Raw genomic sequence first — 16,879 nt, 5'->3', positions numbered from 1 at the left:
GAAATAACTCATTGAGCACCAATAGAAACCAAATCACAAAAATGCAGCATCAAAACAGCATCATCAGCAAACCACAGAGTACAACTAATACCAGCCTGTGGAACAGAGGAACAGAAGCAACAGCATACTAGAAACATAGTATAACTGACTTTACATCAGCAAAATACCACTAAAACACACTGATTCCCACCAATGGAAGCTGCACAGCCTAACCAAAAGGAAGAGTATTCCTAAATGACTCCAAACAAATCAGAAAACCAGATTTGAGAACTACAACAGCAACAACAAACCAAGCCTTAAATCCCACTCAGTGGGATTGGCTATATGAATCTTTTTCTGCCACTTTACACGATCATGGACAATTACCTCTGACAAATTCAGGGTTTTTAAATCAATACTCATTATCCCATTCTAAGTTATTTTAGGTTTACCTCTACTCGCTACCCCTTCTACTTCCCCTCACAATAGTTAGCTCACTCCTCCTGATTGTTGCACTATTTGGCCTATGTTGTAGATGCCCAAGCTAGCTGAAACGTCTCTCCCTTATCTTATCTTCTATAAGAGTTACGCATAACTTATTGCGAATATGTTCGTTCCTTAATTTATCTTTTAATATTATACCACTCATCCACCTTATCATTCTCTTCTTGACAACTTTTACTGTTTGGATATGTTGTTTTTTTGTTGCCCAACGTTTTGATCCATATAGCATAGTTGGCCCTACAAATGTCCCCATAGAACTTCCCTTTTTTAAGGGAAAAAACGAAAAATAGAGTATCAAAACCAATTCAGATAAATCATATTTACAGGAGATCAATGCTTTGATATCATGTTGCAAAGCTAGAGATGGTGGAGAGAAGAAGAAAAGAGGAGAAGAAGAGGAAACATTGGGCGATAGTTTCCTATAGCCCGAGTACAACACCAGGTCTGCCTTATGTACTAATAGTGATAGTAACTATTTAAGGACAAAAATACCCCCACTCACACAACTTAATTGCTAGAATAACATATTCTCTTCTAACACTAACATTGAACAATGACTTAGAAGTTCTCTTACCCTGCAATAGATTGTTGTTGTTTACTCTATTAAGAATCACCAACCAAATGAATGCCTTATTCTTAGAGAGATCTTTGGCCTTCCGAATACTATGAAGTGGAAAAGACATATTGGCTGCCTTAATCTTAGAGATCTTTGGCCTTCCAAATACTATGAAGTGGAAAAGACATATTGGCTCCAAACAAATGGTCAAAGAAAGATTTGCATAAACTGAGGAATACAAAACTCAAACCCGAACATTTTTTCCCATCAGAAGAGTGACAATCCTCTAGTAGGGAAAGTAGTGATTCTAGTGAATAAAGTCCCTCTACCTCCCTATCATTTAAATTAATATGAACATGAAAACCCAAGTGAAAGTATTACCATTGGAGATTATAAAAGAAGAAATGGTGGCATTATGGATCTTAGAAGGCGAACAAGACGAGGAAAAATTATAAATAATGTAGGATCCCTCAACTAGATATCCTCCCAAAACCCAACATGAGATTTACCACCTAATCTATATTTGGTAAAAGGGATGAATAAAGGGTATATTTATGAAATAAACTTCCAAAGGCTCTCAAGGAGCATCTAGTACCTAAGAAGCACCGATACCGACACAAGACATGGATACAAGATGATACTAACATGGAGATATGGAGATTTTGAAAAATGAGGATGAGGATACGACATGGCCAGGATACATGAATTAATTAATATAAAACATGTATATTTAGGTATGTTTTCTTTGTAGATGACAAATGTTGAGGTAATTTTAATTTAAAATAAGATATAGGCATCAATCATGCACAATTATCAATTGCATAATCATCAAATTCATTTTTGTACTCGTATACATTACAATATAATATTTTAATATGAATATTAACAATTTATCACAAAAAAAAGGAAAGTAAGAGAGCAGCAGTGAGATAGTGACCATCGGGCATCAAGCCATTGTTGTCATCCCTCTTTAAGTTCACCCATCAAATAGATTTTAAAAAATAGACAAAAAAAGGCTGTGGCAATTGGAAGACCAGCACGTAGATCTCCTTTTTTTTTTTTTTGGGGGGGGGGGGAGAGAAGGAGAAGAGGCAATGGACTCATAGCAGCTTGAAGAGTTAAAGCCTCAAATGATTCAACGAAGAACATGAACAACCGAGTGAAGCTGCTAGAATTTGAGGCTTTGAGATGAATTACAGAGTACTAGACTCCTCTAGTGTTGATGTCTTGGGCCAAGCAGGCTAGTGCTCTGAAGTGTCAAAGACTCCTTGAACTCGAGAGTGTGGGCAATGTAACAAGTTGTCTTTGGTATGTGTCAGTTTCCAATATCAACACTTTTTTTCCTCTTAGGAGTGTCGGCGTTTCCTAGTATAGTACCCAAAATTTGCATGCCAACCTCTCACCTGCAAGCCAAATTTAGTTTTAAATTACTGCCATTGAGAATTACCTCTATGGGAAACCGCCATAACCATTTATCCATTAGTATGAGGACATGAAAGCACATTAATGCTGTCTAGTAAATTGTTCTCATCTGAATAACTCTCAGTAAAAATGCTTTGAGGGAGCAGAGCAGCCGAGAGATATCCATATATTAGGAATTGGGCACAGTAAAAGCTAATGCTGGTGCAAGTTGCAAATTTCTCATGTTCTGTGTGTTCTCATTTGACTTTGTGTTGAAATTCTGTTGCTTCATCTATGTTAAAAGAACAGAATGTTAAAAGATATCCTGCTAAAATATGCTGCACACATTTAGTCAAAGCTATATAGAAGAGCTTTTGAAATGCCTGTTGCACCCAAATCTAACAAAACTTCTTTTCTCATGTGGGACCCTTTATTTACGGCCCATTGTTTGAAAAACATTATTCATTCCCTTGACATCCTGCCTTAATTTTTATTTGATAGTTGATGTACGCATTCTTCTTGCTTTTCCATTTATATAAATAAGTTTTGTTCCCATCAATCCCATATTGATATAGCCCCATATTAAGATTTGCTTGGCTTCTTGTCATTGTTAGAATACTCAAGGTAACAATAAGCATGAGCGCATGCTGTGAATTTTTCTTGACATTGAGTGGGAGAATTTTGACTTTTGGAGTGTAACCTCAATGGCATTATTTTCATGTTTATTTCTGCAGCTGATGGTAAATTTACATTTTAATTATTATCAGATTTATTTATGTGATTTACAGTATTCATCATTTTTCGTCAACAGCACATGGATATCTTGTTTTTATGTGTTCTTGTTCCACAGCTCTTGGTTAGAATGGAGAGTTCTCATATTCACGTGAATACTTCAGCCTACTCAGTCAAATTGATCTTTGCAAAATTCATTGAGCTTTGTTGTTTATAGATTATATTTCCATGCCTGCTTTTTAAGCAGTTTAAATGTATGTTTATGATGTTGGAAGAATATTTAACCCAAATCAGATAATTATCATGCTGGCTGAAGGGAGTTTTTCTATCCTTTTGATAGTTATCATTTGCCTCTCAAATTCCCATATATATCACTTGGTTTTTCTTTGTGCTGTTCTTTTAATTTCTTTTGTTGTTCCTTGCAGGCATATACAGGTATCTTGAATTTCATCGAGTTCGTGGGTGGTTACATTCCCGCTTTTCTTTACAATAACCAGGTATGGACATTGACATGTTCTCATGGACAAAGGCATTGTTCCATGGTAGATGGACTTTCTCTTATGATAGCAGTATGTGCTCATTTGTGTTTTTAGGCTATGAAAAAGGACAAAAGACACTGACCTCACTTGAGGTTTTGGCGAAAAGATAGAGGCCTTTCTAAAGTTTCAAATTTTCTACAGATCTGTTTCAAAAATTCAGCATGCCTGCTTGGCATTTGATAATTGGGACACTTATAACCCTTCCCTGAGCTTGTATTTTTGCCAAATATCAAGGGAAGTCGGCATCTTTTTGCAAAACCTCAGGCAAGGTCTGTGGGATGTCAACCTCAAGGAGGTCCGCATCTTTTTGCCAAACATTTAGGGAGGTCCGTGGAATTTTTGAAACTTTAGGAAGGTCTACATGACTTCTTCACCAAATCTTTAGGGGATGTCACCCATTTTCTACACTCCCTTAGTGCTAAGGTATTTTAATTACTCAGGATGTCATACCTAGCCCAGGCAGGTGTGTACATATGCTGATACACTGGTTCATGATAACTGCTTCTGATATTGCTTAAAAGAATTTTTTTTTTGCTTCAAACGATTGAAATGAAGTGTTCTCTTACTAGTGTCTAGATCCACAAGTATTATGCAGAGGATTGTAATGTGTTTGGTTGTGATTGACCGTTGAGGTTCTGTGCGAATGTTCTCTTGGTTTTTTTGTTTGGGATGCATTTGTTTAATATCTTAACTTTAATACAAAGCAAACAAGAAAAGAAGAAGGCCAGCAATTCAAGGCCATCCATCCCTGACTTTTATCTCCATGTCCACTCTTTGGAAGCGTCAGGAGTCAAGCTTGAATCTGGAAAAAAGAGGTCATATACAATGTTGAATGGCATCAAAGGATTAATCTTTGGAACTCTTTTTCACCTTTGATCTGCAAAAACAATTTGCACAAACAGTAGTCTTGATGATACTAAGGGTATTCTTTGACAATGACCACTTAATTCCTGAAAACAAGAAGAGGCTTTGGCAGTAAAGAGAGGCGAGGTTCATAAAGATTTTATAGCTGCTTCAATAGTTCAATCTCCTCCTTCCCCTCAACCTGATTGAATCTCCACTACTTTATGTTCTCACAGTGCCTTTATGATCATGAAGAGATGGATCAGAAATCATTTTAAATTTTTATACGAACAAGTGTTTTTGTGAAGATCACGCATGCAGAGGAGACTAGCACACAAAGGGAACTGTGGATTGCCTTGTTTAAATCGACAAATTAAAATTAAAGAGATTCAAGGAGATCCCGACTCCATTGTACTCCTTGCTCTTGTCAATTTTCAATGCGCCTGCTAAACTCTTTTCCTTGTCGACCTATGTGTATATTGAAGAAGTTCATGAGCTGGTAAGGAAATATTGAAGATAACTGAAACAGGATATCGTTGAATGGTACCCTATTAGATAACTAGTGGCTTTTCTCTACCCCTAAACCATTATTTAGTAATTATAATCTGATACGGAACTGTACTAAACCTAATATGTTGGAGCACTGCAATTCATTTAGGATTGGGCAACTTTAGAATGAGAATACTAAGAGTTTGAGACTATTTTAACTTGATATGCTCAACAAAACAGAAGTTGGATTGTGCTTATTGTTAAAATTTTCCTTGTATGCCTTAAATCCGTGGAAACTATCAGCCTGTTTGATGAATTTCTTTGTAATTTTTTTTATATGCCATACAATGAGTCAGATAAATTCTGATACGTGTGAATTTCAAATTTGATCTCAAATACCCATTTTTAAGAATATGCTCACCATGCATGATGCATCATAATTTAAATAAATGCAGTATGATGAATTTCCTATTGCTTTGCCCTTTGAGGGCAAATCATTCAGCAAAGAAGGCATTTCATCCTTGTACAAAACAATTGGCCTTGTGAATGTGTTCGTCTCTCTCTGCTCTCTCTGCTTGCTATATTAGATACCTTACTGACTAGTTCATGCATATGCAGGAACTGCTTATCACTGCTTCATCGGCTGTAATGCTTTACATTATGACATCATATTACAGATGACAAATCCTATTCACAGGCTGAGAGAAGCAGCAAGTTGTCATTGGTGTACGATTGCATACCCTGTTAACTTGGCTGGCAAAAATTTTGTCTAACGATGCTCTAAATCTTAGTTATTTGAAAGGGGAAAAAATGAAGAACTGTTCTAAAAATTTAATTGTTCTCGGCACAGCTTGTTTTGAAGACCTATGCCTGTTATTCAGTTGATTTTGTTTCTGAATGGCCACTTCATTTCAGGAGTCAGTTTAACAGCGAACCATTTTGTATAAATTTAGGGAGGGAACATTGTTGGCTATTGTCAATTTTTGGCAACATTATCTATACATTTTACTAGTGTAACATTTATATACAAATTTGCTTACAGGATATTTTACATTCCACCGTTGAATGAGATCGTTCCTTCATTCTTAGGTTTGGATTTGAAGTTCTGATGACATAAAAGTTGCTCTTGGATGTTGGCTAACCCACTGTGTGATCTGTGGAATTAGGTTAGAATGAAGTTAAATTTAAGCATGAAATCACATTCCTGCACTTTTGTTTGCGGAATTAAGGGTGGAATGCGAGAAAACAATTTTTGTACATGGACGAATCGCGATTTCAATCTTTTTCATAATAAAATTATAAAAATAACAACAAATAGTAACAATGCTAATTATTCTACTATTGTAAAAAAAAAAATAGTAACTAGCAATAATTATAATAATAATATTTATTATTATAATAATAGCAGTAAGAGCAAGACTAACAATTAAAAGTTTCAAAATAATAATTTTAAGGATAATTATTATTATAAAAATAATAATAGCAATAAAAAATAATAATTACATTAACAATAATAAATAGTTATGAGTCTAACAAAAGCAAATTGTTATTATTATAAAAACAATAACTACTAATAATAATTACAACAGCAATAATATTTATTACTATAAAAATAATAATAAGAAGAAAAATAAAAATAAAAACCCAAAAATAATAGTTATTATTTTAAGGATGATAATTATTATACAAAAAAAATTAACAATGATAAAAAATAATAATTTAAATAATAATCAACAAAAATACCAAGTAATAATAATAATACTAATTGTTATTGTTATTATAAAAACAAGAAAAACTAATGATAATTACAATAACAACAATATTTATTAATATAAAAACAACAACAACAATAATAATAATAATAATAAAAGGAATAATAATAATAATTATTATTTTAAGATAATATTTATTATAAATAAATAAGAATAATATTAACACTAAAAAAATGACAATTATAAAATAAAAAATAGTAATTGCGATATTAAATAATTATGTATTATGATTTTTTTAATTAAAAAATAGATTATTTTTCTTTCCATTATATAAATTGTTCAAAATTACCAAATATTGAAAAGAAATGGAAACTAACATTCCTACGGTCATCCCACATTATTAATCAAATGCAATAATTGCATTGTAAAAATAATTCAATTCTGATTCCATTCCCTCTTTGATTTCTTTCCTACTTCAATTTCAAATGGCAAACTAAACTGGAGGGAGCAAGAATTTATGGAAATTGATTTGCATTATCTGTTGCATAAATGCATCATGATGGATGAAGGTAAGTAGAAATGGTTTACTATGTGAGTAATTTTTTTCTTTGTTGAAATTCAAAAAAATTAGGAAAATATAAGAATTTTTTCTTTTATATTTTAAGGACAAATTTCAATAATGTACTTTTTTAGGGTTTGGTATCTTTTCTGTTTTTTTTTTTTTTAATTTTAGTTTTAGTAGAGTGAAGAAACAAATAATGAAGATTTTTTTGTTTACATTTTTGTGGTTATAAATTAGATTTATGGTTTTCAATTGTTTTGACAACTTGTTGTCAAATTATTTTAATATTTAAAACTAGTTTTTGTGAATTAAATAATTTAATTTTATTGATTTTAATTAAAATAAAAATAAAATTACCATGTGAATTAAAATGTACTTCAAATAGAAATATATATATATATATATATAAATAAAATAATAAAATCCATTTAAAAAAGTGTTTTTATCATTTTTTAATCATGTACAATTATATTATTCATGTAAAATGAATTTTAAAATATAATAATAGAGTAAAATAACTATAATAATTTTTTTAAATCATATTTTAATTGTCATTTGATTCAAGGACAAAAGTGAGCATTTATTCAAAAGTTTTCAACTTACTTTAATTTTAAAAATATTGATATAACCTAAAAAAGATCTTGACATTAAATTCAACATCAACTTATGTAAGACTTAAAAATGAAAAGACATCGAGGATTAATAGAAAAAAAGAAGAAGGTAACATCAGTTAATTAGAGTAAGGGGGTAGCACACCAATTTTTATTCCTTAGTAACATATTCGAAATATAATCCTTGCAATCCATTAGTAGGGAAATCAATAAGTAGGTATTTTGAATGCTTATAAAAGGGACTCTTTAGGGAAGATAAGATACCTTATCTTATTCCCACTAACTCCAATATTGTTGTGATCACATAATCCTTCTAAATTTCCTAACTTTTGTATCAGAGTGATGTCATTGAAAAGAGTTTTGAGTTGTTTTATCAATGTAAATTTGGAGATTAGAAACTTAGACCATGGAGTGGCAGTAATCACCTTGACAACGACTTTGTACCTTGTGACTTCCGGAATTCCATAGGGAAGGAACCCTCATTTGTTATAGGAGATCTAATGGCACGAGTCCAAAAATATATCAACTTGGATGAGGTTATTACAGCAAAAAGAAGTAGATCATATTTGAAGAGAAAACATAGTAGAGATGTTTATGAAATCATAGAGGGAGGAGTAAAGAAACAAGCCTCTAGTAGTGACTTCCCTTCCAAGTATGGAGAATAAGAGAAGGGAAGAGGGACTATTTATAGGAGAAAAAGAGGTGACATGAACCACAAGGTTTCATGAGATGCAAATTATGTTGGGGAAATCTAGCCAGAAAATGGGAATTGTTTGGGAAAAAAAAATGTAGCCTATCTGATGAATATCGCTTATGAGATCCAAAAATGTTCATTTGATGAACACTACTGATGAGACAACAATAGACGAGCATTGCTCGACAAAAAAATTAGCCCATCTAATGAGCGTCGCTCATGAGACAACAATAAATGAGCACTATTCGACAAAAAATTGATCCATTTGATGAGCACCATTCATGAGGCCTTAAGATGTCTATTTGTTGAATACCTCTTATGAGGCAACAATAGATGGATACTACTCGACAAAAAAATAGGCCCATCTGATGAGCATTACTCATGAGACCCAAAAATGTCTATTTGATGAGCACTGCCCATGAGGTAACAATGGACGGGCGCTTCTTGGAAAAAATTGGTCATTTAACGAGCACCACTTATAAGGTTAAAAAATGTCCATATGATGAGCATTACTCATGAGACAACAAAAGGCATACACTGATTGACAAAAAATTGGCCCATTTGATGAGTAACACTCATGAGACAACAATAAATGATCTATACTTAGCAAAAAATTGGCATATATGATGAGTACCACTTATGAGACCCGAAAATGCCCATTTGATGAGCACCTCTTACGAGACAACCATAGATGGGCACTGCTCGGTAAAAAATTAGTCCATCTAATGAGCACCGCTCATGAGGTCTAAAAATGCCTATTTGATTAGTACCTCTCATAAAATAATAATAGACAAATATTGTTTGGCAAAGAATTAGTTTATCTTATGAATACCCACTCATTAGGCAAAATGAAACGAACACTACTTGGCAAAGTAATTAACCCATATGATGAGCACCCCTCATAAGACCCAAATATGTCCAAATCTGGATTGAAGAGGAGTTCAGACCCAATGATAAAGTTGTAACCGTGTGATTTCAAGGTCACGGATTCCAAGTGTGGTAAACAATTTACGTAGTATGACCCATTATGATTCATCTCTTTCTCATTCCATGTATATGTAAAAACTTTGTGGACTGGGCTATCTTTTCATGAATTGAGCATTTTATAGATCAGTATGATTTTTAATTTGGCAAGAAGTGATGCTATCTTATAAATGAGAGACTCGCACAATAGTAGAAGAGTAGGTGAGAAAGAGTGGGCCCCACTTAAATCATGAGTGGCAAAGCTATTCTATTTGGCCTATTCAAGGACTGACATGTGAACCCATGCTGAGCCATGTCATCAAGTATTTTTCTTAATTTATGGAGGGGCAAAAGCAAAATGATTTGTGACATGTCATGCGGAGGAATATTGGTGGGGTGAGTCACCGTCTGACGTGGTGCCGGCGTTGGATGGAGCTGAGACTCCGTTCAAATTTCCAAGCTGGATAAGCTTATCTTTAGCCTGTGTTTTGCAGCATTTCAAAAGAAGCACCCTTTCCACCTACAACGTTCATATATAATAGTTTTAAGTTCAATACTTAAATCTAAAAAAAAATAAAAAAACAAAAACGTTTTTGGAATACAAAACTTCTTATTTTATATGAATAGGAAAAGAGTCATAACGATATATATATATATATTCTTATTTTTTTTATGTAAAGAGATTATTTTAAAAAAAAAAAAATGATTTCGTTAAATGATTACAAATTAAATGACATTTTTGTTATTTAAATGCTTAATCTTATATATTAATAATTTAAGAAATAATTTTTATCATATTTGAATTATTGTTTTAAATCTTTTTCGTTAAATATAATATGTTATATTTACACACCTTATCAACCACCTATAATACCATAAAAACTATACAAAAAAAAATTTATATATATACATATAAAGGGCAAAACACATTTACTTTTTCTAAGTTTTGGTAAAAAGATAGAGATCTTTATTAAAATTTCAAAAATATCACAAATCTTGTCTCAGATTTGTCAAAAAGAAACAAACTTTCCTTTAAAAATTTCATTTTATTTTTATAAAATACAAGGAGAAGTTTGTGTATTTTTTTGACAAAAGTTTTTGAAATTTTTAAAAATTTATGAGAAATTCTTAAAAATTTTAAAATCTTAGAAAAAATTATTATTATTATTATTATTATTATTATCAAATCTCATATGGATGAGTATCATTTTCCTAAATATAATTGGAGATAGTAAGTACACGTCGCATGGAAACTGATGATATGGATGAAGTTTTTTCCCAATTTATCTTTTTTAAAAAAAAATTAAATAATACATTTTTTGGGAAAATAATTCCTAAAATGACTCTGATGTAATCTCGCTATTTGAAATAGTGAGATTTGCCATGTGTCATTCCGGGAATTATTTTCCCAAAAAAGATATTATTTAATATATATTTTTTAAAAATGATAAATCAGGAAATAATTTTTTCTGCGTAATAAATCATTTTGCGTAATAAATCGGAAAATACATTTTAAAAAAAATAATAAATTGAGAAATAAATTCTTATACGTAATAAATTGGGAAATAAGTTCTTTTATAGTAGCGAGATATGCCACATATCATTTCGGGAATTATTTTTTCAAAAAATATATTATTTAATATATTTAAAAAAAATAAATAAATTAGGAAATAACTTTTTTTGCGTAGTAAATTCTTCTACGTAATAAATTCTTCTGCGTAATAAATCGGGAAATAAATTCTTTTAATATATTTTTTAAAAAAATGATAAATTAAGAAATAAATTTTTTTGCATAATTTTTTTAATTTATTCGTTTGCTTTTGTTTTCAACATTAAAAAGTTACTCATTAGAATATGTAATGTAGAGCAAACTTTTATTTAAAGTTAGATCAAATTATACAAATACAAATTTGTTAATCAGAATCAAATTATAATTAATTTATACATTAAATGACTTAGAATATATATATAATATAAAACTTTTGCCATAGCTTTTTAAATAATTAACATTTTATCAAATTATAATTTTAAAAATAACTTATTTATTATATTACGAAATGAATTATGATGGTTAAAAAAAAGCTTGAACTTAAATGAGAATGAAAGATTATCCATAATTTGTAATAAATTATCTGATTCAAATAATCATAAATTCGTTGCTTAATGAAGTTTAATATGAGTTATAATTTCTTTATCTAATAATTTGTCTAAATTGTTCTTGTAACGTCTGTAAGGCTAGAGGAGGCGAGCGCATCAATAAGCAATCGAACAGTTCCGAAGAAAGATCGTATATCTCCAGAAAAACATCATCACCTACAACCACAATAATTCCCGGGATAAGCAATTCAACTAGCGAAATTACATCAGAGTTATTTTAAAAATTATTTTACTTAATATATATATATATATATATATTTTAAAAAAAAGGGGATAAATTGAAAGAAAATTTTGGATGATCCTCGTCATCTTGGTGTCATTCACAGGTGTCACTTCATTTTTTTTTTTTTTGGATTACGCACCGGGTATCCACATGTCCGTTTTACGGTCCACGTGACTAATCCCGCGCCCCTTGAAGTTGACCCCACAACTCCAAAGGGAAAGTAAATTCAGGAGTTCAGGGACGAAAACGAACCCAGGAGGATTTGAACACCTGATCTCGTGAAAGATACTCCCGTAACCCGCACTATCACCTGAACCACACCCTGGGATACAGGCGTCACTTCTTCGTTTCAATTGTTGGATTCCATCCCGTGGAGAATCAATTACTAAGTACTTTCCAGTGCCGCTCTCCTGTCTCCCTCATCAAAGCCCATACATACACGGGTGGTCTATGACAAAAGCTTTTTGTAAAATTTTTTTACGAAAAAGGGTACTAGCTTCTAGTACCTGTTTTTAGTGGCGAAACTAGGACCCTTTCTTTAGTGGGCGGCAATATTTTATACTTATAATTTCACATTGCCATAATATCCATTTAAATATAATATTTAAGTAATGAAAACAAATAAATAATATATTAATACTCTTAAAATAAAAAAGTTCAAACTAATTAAAAACATCTCGTCAATTGTACTCGATGAATTTTCATGTTTTGAAACCATATTATAATCAACTCATTTTCAATACTATCAAATATTTCTCTCTTAATATATATAACCGATCGGTCATTCGTCCAAACATTTCCCATTTGATTGCAAAATTGATTCTATACAATTTTCAAATAAAAAATATTCTTTTCTTTATTAATATCTCAATAAATCAGGGATAGGACTACTTTTTTTTTAATTTATAATTTTTATAAAATCTTTTACCCTTTTAATAAGATAGGGATAGGGTTTTTACTTTCAAAAATTTAAAATATCACATTTTTTTTTCTATTTTTTAGTATAATTGTCTAATTATTCTAGATTTTAGAATTTTTTTTTAAAAAAAATTTTCATGGTAAGAGAGTGCTTTTGAAATATTATATATATTTCATGTGTGTGTGTGTATATGTTTAGGTGTATACGTATTAGTAAATGATATTACACTTTTCATAGCATTTTAAAATATTTAATAAATTAGTTTATAAAAGATAGTCATCCTACTCTTACAAACCAATCCTATCCTAGAATGTATCATGTTTATTTTTAAGCTACCCATAAATTGCAATTTCCATACATTAATATCACAATTTTTTAGTATTAGGCGGTTGTAATAAATGAGAAGATTGTATTTCCATAATCAAACATTTGCAAACTGTAAATCCTTAATTATGGAGATACAGTCTTCTCATTTATTGTAACCATATGTGTGGTCGACATATCAATATATTGAATGTTTTAAACATCTAAAAAAGAAATAATATAACTCGGCCAGAAGTATGAATAGGGTTGTAGGGTTGGATCTTTACTCCCAACACTTAAATGGGCAATTGGCTATTGTATGAGCATTGCTAAAAAATTTTTAGCGAGACAAAATTTTTGCTTCTAAATATATATATAATGTCTAAATCCATAGTTTTAACTCGACATTGACACGTAGAGTTAAAGATTTTTTATTTTTCATCTATCTTTTACATCAGAAGTATTGATTTTTTAAGTTCGATCTCTGTTTTTGATGTTGACAAATACAAGTGTCTTATGTATGTGCCTAGTGTTTTGAACATGTTTACAATTCAGAATACACACACAAAAGACGAAGATGGAAGCCATAAAGGACTTAAAGCTCACATCATACTGGCGTATTCCATGAAAAGAAGAGTAAAAAGAAGAAGACATGTTTTGAATTATATTGCATTTAATTTTTATCTTTGGTTTGTAATAATGCATGCATTTGCATGATATGAATTGAATGCTCAGATGACCATAGACTGACCTTAGGGCACCTACACTTCATACAAAACCTTTTCATAAAAAGATAAAATCTTACAAAGATTTAATATAATTTTAGGGTCAAATTAGGGCTTACAAAGACTTCGATTGACCGACGTTAGATTTTTAGGCTTAATTTAAAAGCCCGGTCGGCCGAACCCCTCTAGTTATAATCAACTCAGTCGACCGAACACATCGTAGGCCGAAAGTCAAATGTTTGACTAAGCCTTGGTTGATCGACCTTTGGCGTTATAAATGCCTTGGTCGACCGACTAAGAAAGAAGTCAAATCTTTGACTTGACTCAGGTGATCGACCCATATTTGAACTAATTTTTCACGGTCGACCGAACCTTAAAGCTGACTTTTTCTACCTGACCTGGACAACCAAACTATTAGTTTAAAATACTCTCGATCGACCGGAAATATCATCTCGGCAAACCGAGCCACTGACCGGGCAACCAAAACCATGAAGCCCTGGGAAATCATCTGGCTCAGCCGCCCGACCATTAGCCATGGTCTACCAAACTGGAAAGTTGCCTTTGGGCCATTTTGAGTGTTCGGGAGATTGACCCTAGGCGTTGGGCGACCGAACCTCTCAGGTTGAGTTATTTTTTCAGCGCTAATTATGTCTTAATTTTAATTAAATATTTTTTAAAATAGTGAGTGTGTCCCCAACGGTCATAATTTTCAGAAAAATTATAAATACTCATTTCATAACTTAGATTAGCAACTTTGATTAACCATTCTTTTTCTTTCAAATTTTTTCTTAATCAAAGTTTCCCCAAATAATATTTTATTGAAAAATTTCTTTCTTTGGGGCAAATTTTATATTCTCTCCAAAATCTCTTTCACTCATTGTTTATTGAAAAATATTTTATTGAAAGAAAGTATTTTCATTTTGGGTATTTAACATTCAAAGTACTTACTCTCATTTATTCTTTATTGGTTTAAAATCATTTTCTTTGAGAATAAGCTTTTTGATTTTCCCATATATTTTTGTTGATAAATATTATTGGGAGAAAATTTTTATGGGTTATCTTTGAAAGGCTTGAGCACATTCTTTTCATTCATATTTGCTTGTGCTTGGAACTTGTTGCACTGGTGCTTTCATTGTTAAATCTTCATTTTGTAAAAAAAAAAAAATTATTTGAAAGCAAAAACTTTAGGCTCTCCGGTTATTCTTTGAAAACTATTTTAGGGAGAATATTTTTATTAGGGTCCAATTCTTTGAAGTATTTATTATATACATTTCTCTTTAAAGATTGAAAATATCATTTTAAGAAAAACACCCTTACTTTGCTGAGCTTAAACTTTATATCATAAGAGAGTGCATTATAGAACTTTCATGATGTACATCTCAGTTTAGTTGTAGAAGCATTTTTATATATACAAAAATGTTTTTTCATGTATCGGTTATTAAATTGTGGAATCTCAGCATTGTAAGTGAAACTGACCCAAAAAATGAACTGGAGAGTCTCAGCTCCATAAGTGAGACCGGTTCGGTTCAGCCTGTAAATTAAACTGGGGAGCCTCCACCCTATAAGGGAGACAAGTTGGGCTCAACCTTGTAATTGAGCTGGGGTTTACCTTGCCCTGTAAGGAAACGTTGTAAAGGGCTTCTGCTCCGCCCATTTAAGTGAGCAGGGATAGTGAAATCCTTGGGGGGTATGCCCAACACGGGGACGTTGGCTGGTTTGACCGAACCTCAATAACAAATATTATGTGTCTCTCTCTCCCCATCTTATTTAAATTACTGCACTTTAAATTTAATATGTGTCTGCCTATTTATTCACTGTTATATTTAATTGCATGTATACATTTACTTTGAATAAAATAAACGTGTATGCATGAACCAATAACTTAATCATTTTACATACACGCATTTAATATTAAATGAGATATGAACTGTGGCGAATCAGCAAATATTTAAATTAGCCAAAAAGTTTTAAAACCCAATTCACCCCCCACTTGGGATCACACATTTCCAACAAGAAGGAGCCCATGGGGGACCCTTTATTTTTTTTTAAAAAAATCCAAAGTTTCAACTTAACACTAATACATGGTGCTGAGATTTTTATTCTTTCTTTTTTCAACAGTATTTTACATCAGAGAGGGCCCATGCGGGTCCCACTACTTTTCAAAGAAAGGGCATATACAAGGCCCATCCGAGCCTCAAATTTATTTTTCTTTCTTTCTTATGTCTTTTTCCCTCATTTCTGTCTCAACATGGCCCCACGCAGGCCTCACTAATTTTCAATAGCTTTTAATTTATTTTTTAAACTATTTATTTTTTCTTTGGTCACACACATGCCCCACAAAATGGGAGTGAGCATAGTTCAATTAAAAACGAATTAATCGAGTAAATTCAGTCGATTCGGTTCGACTCAGCTAAAAATTTATTTGGTTCGGTTTGGTTTTCATTTTCATTGAATTTCGATTTTTGATTTTTGGGTTCGATTAATTCGGCAAATAGTATAAATTAATAATAAATATTTATATATTACATATTAAATATTTATAATATATATATACTAAAATTTTATTTATCTATTAATAAATTATATATATTATTTATATTATTTAGTATATATATAAAAATAAAGGAGATACTCAAAATTGTAGTAACTATTATGGAATTAAACTTATGAGTCATGTGATTAAACTATGGGAAAAGGTAGTTGAACAAAATTAATGTTAGAAACGAAGGTCTCAAAAATTAATTTGGTTTTATGCCTGAGAGATCTACCACAGAAGCTATATGTCTTTTAAGAAGTTTAATGGAAAAGTTTAGGGAAAAGAAGAGGGACTTGCATATGGTATTTATTGACATATGGTATTTATTGACTTAGAGAAAGCATATGATAGGATATCTAGGAAAGTTCAATGGTGGGTTTTAGAAAAAAAAAGGTTTATATGGTAGGTATACTAATGTCATTAAGTATATG

At 31.4% G+C, this 16,879-nt stretch overlaps 1 protein-coding gene across 4 annotated transcripts in view; it reads left to right on the top strand.

Moving 5' to 3' along the window:
- Nucleotides 1-6,131, top strand: part of LOC131154070 (protein CHLOROPLAST J-LIKE DOMAIN 1, chloroplastic) — a 65,108-nt gene extending 58,977 nt beyond the window's left edge. For 2 of the 4 annotated variants that reach the window (XM_058106572.1, XM_058106570.1), the window contains exons 9-10: nt 3,598-3,669; nt 5,662-6,131. In XM_058106572.1, the coding sequence (XP_057962555.1) occupies nt 3,598-3,669; nt 5,662-5,724 (135 nt within the window). In that variant the 3' untranslated portion in view covers nt 5,725-6,131. Of the gene's footprint in view, nt 1-3,597 lie in introns of all 4 variants that reach the window. The other 2 variants (XM_058106569.1, XM_058106571.1) reach the window with 1 other exon arrangement.
- Nucleotides 6,132-16,879: the final 10,748 nt, after the last annotated feature.

The sequence above is a fragment of the Malania oleifera genome, chromosome 4, assembly GCF_029873635.1.
Source record: "Malania oleifera isolate guangnan ecotype guangnan chromosome 4, ASM2987363v1, whole genome shotgun sequence".
Lineage (NCBI taxonomy): Eukaryota > Viridiplantae > Streptophyta > Magnoliopsida > Santalales > Ximeniaceae > Malania > Malania oleifera.
The sequence above is the reverse complement of the archived record's forward strand: the minus strand, read 5'-3'. Positions and strand labels throughout refer to the sequence as shown.